We start from the raw sequence: 12,512 nt of genomic DNA on the forward strand, positions 1-12,512 counted from the left end.
AACTGAGGCCAGCTGAATCTCAAGGCCAGTGCCAGCCTCTGCCTTCTGCTGTTTGCACACACAGGCTGTGGTTGTAGGGGAAAGGTGGGATGACGTCTCTGCTGGGATGATTTCTCGCTGCCACGAGCTCAGTCACAAAAGAGCCCATCAGATGCTGCTGCCACAGGTGCGCTGAGGGTGGAGGGAGTTGGACTTGGGGCACAAGGTGACAATAACCAATGCAAAAAGCTGGGGGCAGGGCGGAATTCCTTCTGGGCATGACCTGGGCACTGACTCTGAAAATGTGAGTCACCTCTAAGCCACCTCAGCTTCAGAAGTCAGGCAAACTTGCAGAAGCGGGGTGAAGATTCAGCAGCAAGAGCTTCTCATTAAGAAGTTGCTAACAGAGGTAAAGCAGCAGTGAAACAATATTCTGCTCAATTCTGATTAATCCTTGCTACTCTCAAGAAGGGTTATGTCCATGTCAGCAAATGGCAAAGAAAATAGTATAAAAAAAAATAAGTCAAGGTACGAGCAGTAACTGCAGTTGTACCATTTGTTACATAGGCTGGGGTGGTGCTCCTTTTCCACCAGCAAGGTGGTAAACAGCCAGGCTGACTTCGTGGGCGAGGGCATCTGCATTCTCCTGTGGAACATTTCAGAAGTTAGTCGCAGTGGTGTCGACATGAGAAGGTGAGAACAAATACCTGCTGTTAAGGCAAGTGTTTTCCTGCAAACGCTGTGTTCCCTAGGCTTGCCTTCTCATCCTGAGGTGCCTTCTGCCACTGTGGTCATGCTGGCAGAAGGAAGTGGGCAGGAGCATGAGAAGGGGGGAGAGCAGGACTGCTGCTTTTGCTCTTCACCTTACATTTACACATGCGCTAATACTTAACAGCAGCCAAATTATTTTTTTTTTTTTATTTTACCTCTTATGAAATCATGCAGTTACGAGCTGCTTTGGTAACTTCCTTCTTAACCCTGAGGACTTGGAGGACTGTTTTACTTTACAGCATCATCTAGTATCAAATGTGCCTTTATAAATATTTTACATTTAAAGATGAACATTGAAAAGATAAAACATCACTGTAACAAATAAAAGAAAATCCAAAGAGACTTTCTGTGATCACTACTTTCTTCTCCCCGAATCTAGCACCTGTTAGGTGTGATTAAATGACAGGTATGTAAACAGACTTCCTCCATCACCCACTGCTAGCAGAAGATAGTTAAACAAATCCACTTCATACACAAGTTGTTTAAGCTCTGACCTGTGTGTCTGCTTCAGCGTATATTCTAACTACATCTTCTGTTCCTGATGGGCGGACAAACGCTCGTGACAATTTGTACTTCTTTACAAGTGCATCAATTTTCTCCTGTAGCCCCGGAGGTGTAACTGCACGCCTTTCTGCATCCATTGTGTCAATAACCCGCCTGTCTGCAACCTGCAGCATTGAAAAAAAGTCAAATTATTTGTGTGCTGGAACTGTGTGATGAGGCCAAAAAAGGTCACAGGTTTTGATGGTTGCAACCCCCCCATGGCAGGGTGGTTGGAACTAGATGATCTTTAAGGTCCCTTCCAATCCTGACAATTCTATGATTCAGTTCCATGATTCTATGGTTGCACTGCCTATTACAAGCTCAGTTTGGGAGTTCCCTGCTTAACTCAAACATTTTGGGATCCCTGGGATCCCTGGTCGGCACATAGTAACCAAGTCATGATCAGACTCAGCTGCCTGGTTTGCAAAGAAGGTCGGTTCTGCACACGCCTCCTTGGTGAGCTTCACCTGAAGCCGCAGCTTCTCCCAGTGGATCAGAAAGGTTAAACTGCATCAAGAGGTGCGTGGCCAGCGGGTCAAGGGAGGTGATTCTCCCCCTCCACTCTCCTGAGACCCCATGGAGCGCCATCCAGTTCTGGAGCCACAGCACAAGAAAGATCTGGACGTGCTGGAGCGTGTCCAGAGAAGGGCCACGAGGATGATCAGAGGGCTGGAGCACCTCTCCTGTGAAGACAGACTGAGAGAGTTGGGGTTGTTCAGTCTGCAGAAAAGAAGGCTCTGAGGAGACCTTATTGTGGCCTTCCAGTATCTCAAGGGCACCTACAAGAAAGCTGGTGAGGGGCTTTTTAGGATGTCAGATACTGATAGGACTAGAGGGAATGGATTAATGCTAGAGATGGGTCGGTTCAGATGATTGAACGTTAGGAAGTTCTTCCCCATGAGGGTGGTGAGACACTGGCACAGGTTGCCCAGAGAGGTGGTGGAAGCCCCATCCCTGAAAGTTTTTAAGGCCAGGCTGGATGGGGCTCTGAGCAGCCTGATCTAGTGGGGGATGTCCCTGCCCATGGCGGGGGGTTGGAACTAGATATTCTTTAAAGTCCCTTCCAACCCTGACAATTCTATAATTCTATGAAACTCCTTAGAGACCAGAGGCTCTTCCTGCACCTAATAGAATGCCACCATGTGGGAGCCTGTTCTGCTCAAGCTCTGTGTCTGAATACTGGAGAAGACAAAGAAGTAAGAGCTTGAATATTCAAGTCATACCAAGTGGCACAGCAAGAAAAATCCAGCTACCCAAGAGAGGCTGTAGAAAAATAGGATTTTTTTTCTACTTTGGAAGTTAAGGAAGGAATTCTAAGTTAAAATTCAAACAGTTTTGGTCAAGTTTTTCCATTTAACATAGGTGGCTATTGTTTTGTCATTTATATAAGTCATATTTTTATTTTAATCCAAGAGAAATTCTGGTCCCTCCTCTGGCTTGTTTGGCCTACATCTGCTCTTCAGTGGGCTGTTTCAGTTTTAAAATCAAGCTTATCTATATACATGCAGAAAGAGATCCTCACAGCAAGGTCCCACAAGACTGCTGTAACCTGAGGCAGCATGGTTGAGCCAACAATGTGCACTCACAGCCCAGAAGGCAAATCACATCCTGGGCTGCATCAAAGAGATGATCAAAGAGAGGCTGCATCTGCCCCTCTACTCTGGTAAGACCTCACCTGCAGTACTGCATCCAGCTCTGGAGCCCCCAAGACAAGAAGGACATAGACCTGTTGGAGCAGGGCCAGAGGAGGCCACAAAAATGATCAGAGGGCTGGAGCACCTCTCCTACGAAGACAGGCTGAGAGAGTTGGGGCTGTTCATCTTGGAGAAGAGAAGGCTCTAAGGATACCTTACAGTGGCCTTCCAGTCCCTGAAGGGGGCCTACAGGAAAGCTGGGGAGGGACTAAGGCCATGTGGTGATAGGATGAGGGGCAATAGTTTTAAATTAGAGGACGGTAGATTTAGATTAAACGTTAGGAAGAAGTTCTTTTCTGTGAACATGGTGAAACACTGGAACTGGTTGCCCAGAGAGGTGGTGGAGACCCTATCTCTGGAGGCATTCAGGGTCAGGCTGAATGGAGCTCTGATTAACCTGATCAAGTTAAAGACGTCCCTGCTCACTGCAGGGAGGTTGGATCAGATGACCTTTAATGGTCTCTTCCAACCCAATGCATTCTATGATTCTATGGTGTGTCACTCACCTGAACTTTGAGCAGTCGATTTGGAAGGTCGGTGTAGAAGGCGTCCCACTGTTGCACTGTCAGACCTTTCAAAGCCAGGATTGCTTCAATAACCAACATGTCTGAGATGGCATCACCAACCGTCTGTTAACAAGAAAAGAAGAAACACTTGAGCAGTCTAACAGGGAAGGAACAAAGCCATGATTTGCTCAATACACTTCCAGCTGGAGAGAGTGACAACGTAGCCAGGCTGACTCATCTCAGTCCCATTGTTGCTTTGGTATCTTCCTCCTTACTACACTGACCCTGTAGTAAGGAGAACAGCAGATACTTGTACAGCTCTGCCAAGGGCAAGCGCTAGTCCTCCCCTCTCCTGAGGAAGACTAGCACCTCTCCTTTGTTCTGGGGTCAAGATGCTTAAAGCTGGCCTGTCAAGTGCGATTTGGCACCAGCTCAGACAACTAACATCTGTGCAAAGGCAAGGAGCCCCAGGGCTGGGTGGACATGGGCACTGGAACACCCCCATCCTCCCGTACAGCAGCGTAAGTTAGTGAAAAATGTCAGGTGAAGGATGCTCAAAGATTCAATTTGCTGTTGAACTATGAGCAAGCTGCATCCTATTGCTAAGTTCCCCTGGTATCCCACTCCCTCTTTCAGTCCTGACACCAGACGACTGCACCACCTGAAAGCATTCTGCATCCACTCATGAAAAAACATTACATCTTTCTAAACATGACTGTTCCTGCCCTCTTTTCCTGGCCCCTTCTACCATGGCACCCTACTGCCTGCTCCAGCAGTAGCCTGACAGGTACTCACAAACAGGGTTAGCCCCACGACTGTCAATACAATGATTTGTTTCTCTCAGTTTTTACCTGATTTATCAGGTCAATCATGTTTTCTAGCACCTTTGCTGCTTTTCTTTTTTCATCATCTTTCTCCTCTTTTGCCAGTTGTCTTATTTTAGTTTCAGCAGCTTTACTAAATAATACCTACAATAAAAAGAAGAGAGCTTGTCAAGATCAGCCCACATCATGAACTAGGATATGTGCAGCAATGATGACAAGATTTTTACCATTTAAGCCCCAAAAAACATCATTAACATTTGCTACCATGAATTTCAATCCTCACACAAAACACAAAGGACTTGGTGACAATGCTACGATAAATACAGAAGGGGAAAACAAGTCTGTTCTCAAACAAGAAGAAAAAAATCTTGTTCATAAATGTAAACACAGAGTGAAAAAAACTAATCCAATTAAAATTTTGTACATATTGATTGATCATATGCACTGCATGCTTATACTTACTGTACCATGTCCATTTGCCTCAAAATAAACACCAACATCAAACTCCTGGGCCTTGTGATGCAAGTGTTTCACTCCTGTCTTGACACAGTGCACAGGTACCTGCAGCCCAAGGGCATATAGAGAAGTAATGAGTGTTAGGGACTCTCCTCAGTAGACAGGAGCTGCAGGTGAAGGGCCAGGAACCAAGCACCAGCCCAGGCAGACCACTGCAACCAACCTCTGTTTCACAACTACTGACTCCCCAGAGCTAAAGTTATCTACTATTTCCGCACACCTGATTAAAAAGAATATTTTATTTATTCAAGTGGAAATTAGAGTCTGACTTTTTTTTTTTTTAAATAATAAGTAAGCAAAACACCAAACCAAAAAAAAACCCTATTCATTTTATGGTTTCCAGCAACATACCCAATTTCTATTCAAACTGAACTAATACATTCTGTAGTGAGCATTTCCTATTGCAGTGTATGAAATGACCAGTGTCAAAGTATCACAGAATCATAGAATGGCCTAGGCTGGAAGGGACCTTAGAGATCATCTAGTCCAACCTCCCTGTCATGGGCAGGGACGCCTCTCAACTAGATCAGGCTACTCAAGGCTCCGTCCAACTTGGCCTTGAACACCTCCAGGGAGGGGGCAGCCACAACATCTCTGGGCAATTTATTCCAAAGTCTTGCCGCCCTCGTACTGAAGAATTTCTTCCTAAGATCTAATCTAAATCTATTCTCCTTCAACTTAAACCCATTTCTGCTTGTCCTAGGAGTCTTTACCTACTCACTTCGTTGCAAAGCCATAAAGTCTTCAACTTGTTCCAGAAATAACAAGGGATATTGTTCAGTTTTTGCAGTTTTTTTTTAAACTAGAGAAAGCTGCCTAGAACCTTTTCAGTTTTGCTCTCTTGCGTCTCCTTTACCACCAAGAACTTAGTTGCTGCTGCAGGTTTGAAAGAGTTATTTATTTTAGCCTAGTTTAAGTGTTCCCAGCCATCACATTACAGTAGCATTTACTTTAAAAGTAAAGAAATTTGCAGTGAACAACATTTGTAGAAAACTACCAGGAACAAAATGAAGAATACCTTCAGTGTTTCCTCGAGGTAGCGTGTCGAACTCCCATTGGCATATGCTGTTTGTACCACAGCCATCTTTAAGGTGTGTCCCACCTGAGAAAACCAATAAGTACTTTACTGCCCCATAGGCACATAGTCAGATGAGTAGGATAAATGGAAGGATAATCAGAATTATTAAACATAGATTATCCTACAGACACCTAAAACTCCCACGCATCAGAGGAAGGCACCAGGTCACAGACAACTTCTATATTTAAGATCACATGAATTCTGTTCAAATCTTTGTATATCACTTTTTCTTTTTGTGGCTGACTTGAAGCAGCTCTCCAAGCTTAGGCTTTCCAAATCCCTTTTTCCAATTCAGCACACTCAGTGCACTGGCATGACCTGAGGCCATATACACAAGCAGTGAAGTCAAGGCTTCCAGTGCAAAGCAAGCAAAGGCTGGTGGCAAGCACGAGCTGTTCTCACTTGGTCAGCTTCCCTGCCACCATGTGAGAATAGAGCTGGCCTCTAAGAAAAAAAAATGGATCTAGGTTTAGTATCATAGATACCAGGTCTAAGAGGACTTCTGAAAAAGAAAAGCTTTTTCTCTCTCTCCCTTATAGGAAGAGGATGATATGGAGCAGATAGTGGTTTTGAAATGATGACATACAAAACCCCTTGACAGCCACAACCAAGTTCTCTTGCAAATGGAATGTCGAACCTCCACAGAGCTGAGTGAACCCAAAAGTAATGAAAAATTAAAGAAAGACATTGAAACAAAGATAATGGAATATCAATACCCTGTACATTGAAATTGGTTTTCTCCCACTAAGAAAACATTCTGGCTTAAAATATCAGTGCTCAGATTTTTATTTGGAGTGTGGAAATCACACTCTTGTGAAAACAACATTCTGGTCATACCAACGAGGTACACGACTGATCTCTTTTTAAACCAGGTTCACTTCATGTAGATGTAGAAAGACCACAGATATACAAACTAACACGGCTTCCGTAGACTATTTTACATGTTACAAGTTAAAGTGTCAGCATTCATTTCATACGCTGGAGTTACCTTGGCAAGAAGTTCTTTAAGGAAGATACTAATTAAAGTTGCTATTTTATCTCCATCGATTAGGTGAAAATGGCCAGCTGCATCCTTATAGTAATAAACAATTCTATCTGCATCGCCATCAAATGAGCAGCATCTCTCACTGGGCTTCATGTCTAGCCCTAGTGCACACAGAGTTACACATGCAAGTTAGAGATATAAAAAGATAAAAAATGTCTAAATTAGTTCAAGTGTGGATCTCATGCAGAAATTAGCTCTGTGCAGGCACACACACACACAAGCATAAAACCAATGCTCCGAAACAGACTTTGCCTTCACTAAGGAGACTTGCAACAGGGAAGCTGTATTGAATGGCAACTGAAAAGTGCATATTCCCATCCTAAATACTAGTATCAAAAATGCAGGTTCTCTAAATATTTTAACACTATGTCTTCTCCCCAGATGTGTATGAAGATCAGTCCGTGTGTAGTCACATCTCTAAATTTTGGAAATAAGGGCTTAATGTCAAATATAGCATAAAGTTAAAATCCTTTTCTCATGCACTTAGTCACCACAGACAACAGAGTCACTCAGAGACTGAGGTGAATCGCTTCCCCCCGCTGTGAAGCGGAGCAAGTCGGTGTGTGCAGACAGCCAGAGAAGAGCTCGAGGCAGTGAGTGGCACTGGCTGACCTCAGCTGGACACAGGGCACTTGCCCAGCCTTCCCTGACTGCTTCTTTGAGGGGGGCCGTGGCACACTATGCACGCCTGGGCCTGAGGGCAAGCCACAGTTAGGCAGAGCAGGGCTCCAGAGCCCTGTCACCTGTATTTCCTAACACATGGCAGGTCCACTGTACACTCTTGCTATAATGCTACTACGTACTTCACCCTCCAATACACACGGGAATTAACTATTTTTCTCCTGCATCAAAAGTGCTTTTCTTAAGAAAATATTTCAAGTCTGTTGAATTTTATTCCACTCCCACCTGACAGACTTGAATCTCTCCTTTGTTTTCTTTCACACAGGAGAGGTGCTTTCCTACTGTAAGACAAGCATGCATCCCCATGTCAGCAAAGTCATCGTTGAAATGCTAATTACAACAGGAGGTGGCACGTAAATCCTACCGTTGAAAAAACACTCCCTTCCAAAACAAACATCACCCAGATTTCTCAGAGTTGTCCAAAAACCACAAAAGCGTATCTGGTGGCTATAAAACACCTCACATTTCGTCTCCTTGATATTCAGTTTACATAACAATGTATAGAATGTATAAGGAGTAATTGCCCCGAAAACTTTCCAGGCTTAATACTAGTAGAGAAACAGCTAGGAAGCAGTCACGACCTGACACAGCAATGCCAGACAAAGATGAACTGTTCTTTTAGTAAGGTACATCTTGCTTTTCTTTAAGGTGCCAGCCACACTAACCTTAGAGTCTGTTTCTCAGAAACTGCAGCTGGCCATTCCCTAGGCTGATTTCAAAGTCCATCAGGAACTCAACAGGGAGCTCCAAAGGACATGTTGCATCCTGTAACCCTTTCTTGGGAAAAAGCATTTTAGTACACAAGCAGACAGGACAACTGGCACATGTTGCTGACACCTCATCCTTCAGTGCAAAGGAAATTATACCCCAAAACATGCTGTTTCTTCTCCTGCATGCCTACAGCAACACAGGACCATATGTTCCACTGTCACTGAGGTCCTCAAGCTAAAGCACGAGGAAATGGCAACTGCAACATTTATCAGGCTGAGGCTCTGTATGACTTTAAACAGGAAGCTGTTCATGCTTAAGACTTGAGAGAAATCAAATAATTTATTTCAATGAATGATTAGGAAACTGCATTTTCTTTTCAGAGCACATCCCTGCATGGAAAGGACCAAGAAATCTCTCCTCACTCCCAGTTAAAGCCAAGATCCAGATATTACACAGAGGAAGCCATCTCTGGCAGGGACTGCTGCTCCCCTTCCCGCATTTCTCCAGCACAGAAGCAGCGTGGCAAGTGGGGAACAACACTGTACCCTGGTTTTCAGATTTGGCTAGCAGATGCAGCAAGGATGCATTTGTCAAATGTAGAACCGAGTTTAGCCTCAGATAACCTAATAGCCAAACGAGCCTGCTTGCCCAGCTCAGAGATTTTCTTTAATGCACTTGGCAGGAAACTGGTTGAAACCATTTCCTCGCTGTCTGATATCAGTAAGCCTGCTGGCACCAAGATGTTAAGTATCGCAGCTCTTCCTCAGGAACCTGGAAAAGTGTCTGCAACCCCAGCCCACAACGTAAATGTTTCTTGATAACACAAAGGGAAGTAAAGTAAATAACAGTAGGTCAGGCCTGACTGATCTTTGAACTCCATCAGCTTCACGTTCAGACCAGATTGTCAAATGTATTTCAACCAGTACGGAGTCTTACCATACTCCTCCAATCAATTTAAACTAACATAAACTAGGGACATGACAAACCCAGCTGTGTGATTCTTTCTTTCCACTGCACAAGCAGAACCATTCATGCAGTCACTTAGCAAGAGACAGGGAGCTTGGCTCACATGAAGATCACGCACCACTGCTACACCCTGCGCCTTCAGATCTGGAGAGGGTAAAAAATTACTGATTACATACCTCTAGGTGGTTTCTGGTGAACTTTCACAAAATCTGCACCACATAAGTGATTGAGCTTCTCCTTGGTTCCATTATTATATAGGTGAATTAGCATCTCCTTTGGAAAGTAGGGCTCCATTTCTGATAGTTTCAGGGCTCCTATTCCATTGGCACAGTCAACCTTCAGGTGCCTCTGACTCTCTCCAGAGCTGGGAGACTTAGCACAAGGAAAGAAGAGGCAAAGTGAACTTATACCCTTGTGAAACCACATCTAGAGACGTACTAAATTTGAAACTTGAGACCCAAACAGGCTAACAAACAGAAGACACTAATTTTGTAAATTTGTATGACAAAGATGACACCCAGTATTCACCTGTTTTATCAGTTCCGTGAAAGCTTTAGATAGTTTTTCATAATAACCTTCCAGTGTTGCTTTCCCATACTGCCCTTGGGTGTTTTGACAGCAAACCATGTAATGCAGCTGTGGAGTTGTTACCAGGCCATAATCTAGCATAAAATAAAAGTTAGAATATTCAGAAAAAGAATGGTAAATTAATTCCCCCTTAAAAGTTGTACAGTATTTGCTATTCTACAATAAAAAGGAAAATGCAGTACAGGAAACCCATATGAATTTTTTCCAGATCTGTTATCATAGAATGGTTTGGGCTGGAAAGAATCATAGAATCATAGAATGGCCTAGGTTGGAAGGGGCTTTAGAGATCATTTACTCCAACCTCCCTAAGGACTTTAAGGATCATCTAATTTCAATCATCTAATTTCAATCATCTAGCTGCAATTCAAGCAAAATGCCCACTGCATTTTGTAATTAAACAATAAGGCAATGGCAAGTGCCAAAATCGCAACGCTGCCTAGAAGGTGAGGTGGAAGGGGTCTGCACCACCACAAGCGATTTGTAAAACACCACTGCTGTGTTTAACCCCACCTTGCATTAAAGCCATACAACTGCCCTGAAAGAAGATCGTTAGAAGCAAAAATGAAAATGGTATCTGGGCTACTGCTTCACATCTACATAATGGAGTCACATTCACATAAAAAACTTGATATCAGACTAGAGGACTAGAATTGCAAAAGTTTAACAACATACCATGGTACTGACCACCTAGAACAGAGATACCATCTATTACCGACTGTGTAAGTTTCTCGCTGCTTGGCCTGGAAAACAACAAATACAAAAGACAATCTTTGCAGAAGACATTTGCATACGGACTTGGCGAGGAAGCATACGTGGATAAAGACTCTACACGCTTCCTGCCAGTAGACTTAGATCCAACAGGAAGAAACCCATACCTTTTTCTACTGTAGGTGCCTTCCAATAAAGAAGTTTGCAAGCCACCACCCCAGAGAATTGCAAAGACAAGTAAAATCCTGAACACACGCAGACGTCACACAGTACGGACAAAAAAAACAATAGTCAACAAGTCTACAATAAAGCATCCAGTTCAGAAACAGTCCTAGGAAGTTTTCATAACTATCAGGGAAGCTAATACAGGAACATCACCAGAAAACTTTTGTTTCTTGCTATTATCATAAATTTAAAGGTAGCAGACTACGTATTAAAAAAAAAAAAGCATGGTCTGGCTGTGGAGGGCTAAACATCCAAAAGCACCCACAAACAAAATGCTGGCAGCCTAGATCTACAACATTCTGCAATTACCTGGTGTCTCTACCAATAAAAACTAAAGCTTCTTTGTGCTGGTTCACTGCTGCTTTTTGGCAGATCTCAGTTATTATTTTCTGTAATTCTTGCTCCTCTGCATTCGCTAGTTGTGTGGCATACTCTTCCCAGGAAGGGTGCAGCATTTCTCCAAGAGGATCAACCAGCTTTACACCATTATCTTCCTTAGAAGAAAAAAAGAACAAAAGATAGTAAAAGTGGGAAACTTAACAAAATCTCTTTGAAGACAGCCAAAACATGGTTCAATCACACTGCTTCTTTAAAATGTGGAGCATTTCTGGGAAGCAATAGCTTAGCTGTTTATTTAATCCTTTTCCCCCCTCTTATTATTATGGTATGAAATTCACTTTACATTAAAATGGCACAAGGGGAGATTCTAAAGACCTGGAATGCTCCACAGCAGCAGAAGTCTAAACACTTGGTTCCTAACTGCTGCCTCTCTACTTTTTAAACTTGCAAATTTTGCTCAAAGATTCATCTCTTCTCAAGGGTACTCCAGGCTTGTCAACATTACGGATTCCCTACCTTATAGCATTTCCACGAGAGAAAATTACACTTGTGTATACCAGGAAAAGTAACTTCAAACATGCTGGAGATCATTACAGGGAGCAGGCTAACCACATGTTTTAAGCATGTCCAAGCACCTTCAGGGTCTGGTCTCTCAGTAGCATGAAGAGTTTTGGTTCCACCAGACAGGTAAGATCTACTTCACTTCTAAAGAAAATGTTGTTCTTACTTCAGGATTGTGAGATGCTGTAACCATGATGCCAATAGTAGAAACCACAGCTTTGGACCTGAGAACTGCCAGCAGGCCCATGCGGAACATGACATGATCAAGCTGATCAGCTTTGGTGCGAAACCCAGCAGTGCCATATTGAAGAGTAAGTCCAGCAGGTTTAGGATGTAATGCTGAGTATTTTTTAAGGGCTTCAGAATCCATTTCTAGAGCAGGAAGTAACAGAGACGAAAGTGAGTGCAGTCATTACGATTAGTTTCGTATTTTGCATTTTATTTGATTTTGAAGCCCACAGGTATCTTAAACCATTCACATCAAGTCCCTTGCTGGGACAGAGCAGGACTGCTGCCAGAGCAATCCAGGAGGGAGCCCCTGCATTCCCAGTGCAGCACAAAGCAAACAGAGCTCGACCAGATTTCACCAGATCACAAAAAACCGAAGTGACTTCAGTGAGAGGCCCCATATTCTCAGTTGGCTGCACCCAGGGATCCTAACAAAGTTATTGCACAGGGCTTGGCTGTTTCTCACGGGGACTCCGGCTGCTCAGCACGCTCGGCCACATCTCCTTATGTTAATTTTGGAGCTCAAAAGCTGCCTGCCCTTCCTCTTCA

At 43.6% G+C, this 12,512-nt stretch overlaps 1 protein-coding gene across 1 annotated transcript; it reads right to left on the minus strand.

The window, feature by feature from the left end:
* Window positions 1-475: 475 nt before the first annotated feature.
* On the minus strand, window positions 476-12,108 carry PGM3 (phosphoglucomutase 3). The gene is made up of 12 exons (XM_009867364.1): window positions 11,902-12,108; window positions 11,145-11,329; window positions 10,575-10,642; window positions 9,843-9,976; window positions 9,491-9,686; window positions 6,900-7,057; window positions 5,852-5,935; window positions 4,780-4,878; window positions 4,345-4,461; window positions 3,494-3,616; window positions 1,245-1,418; window positions 476-625 (listed from the first exon to the last, which is right to left on the minus strand). The coding sequence occupies exons 1-12, from the start codon at window positions 12,103-12,105 to the stop codon at window positions 539-541; spliced, it is 1,629 nt and encodes a 542-aa protein (XP_009865666.1). The 5' UTR covers window positions 12,106-12,108; the 3' UTR covers window positions 476-538.
* Window positions 12,109-12,512: the final 404 nt, after the last annotated feature.

The sequence above is a fragment of the Apaloderma vittatum genome, unplaced genomic scaffold, assembly GCF_000703405.1.
Source record: "Apaloderma vittatum isolate BGI_N311 unplaced genomic scaffold, ASM70340v1 scaffold2504, whole genome shotgun sequence".
Taxonomy (NCBI): Eukaryota; Metazoa; Chordata; class Aves; order Trogoniformes; family Trogonidae; genus Apaloderma; species Apaloderma vittatum.

Bases quoted from the DNA above. Each gene is read 5' to 3' on its own strand.
- PGM3 (XM_009867364.1), bottom strand. From the start codon at position 12,105: ATGGATTCTGAAGCCCTTAAAAAATACTCAGCATTACATCCTAAACCT. The intron at 3,617-4,344 runs GTAAAAACTGAG...TCTTGTTAACAG, and splicing joins TGATTGACCTGATAAATCAG to ACGGTTGGTGATGCCATCTC. The intron at 626-1,244 runs GTCAGAGCTTAA...AATGTTCCACAG, and splicing joins ACGCTGAAGCAGACACACAG to GAGAATGCAGATGCCCTCGC.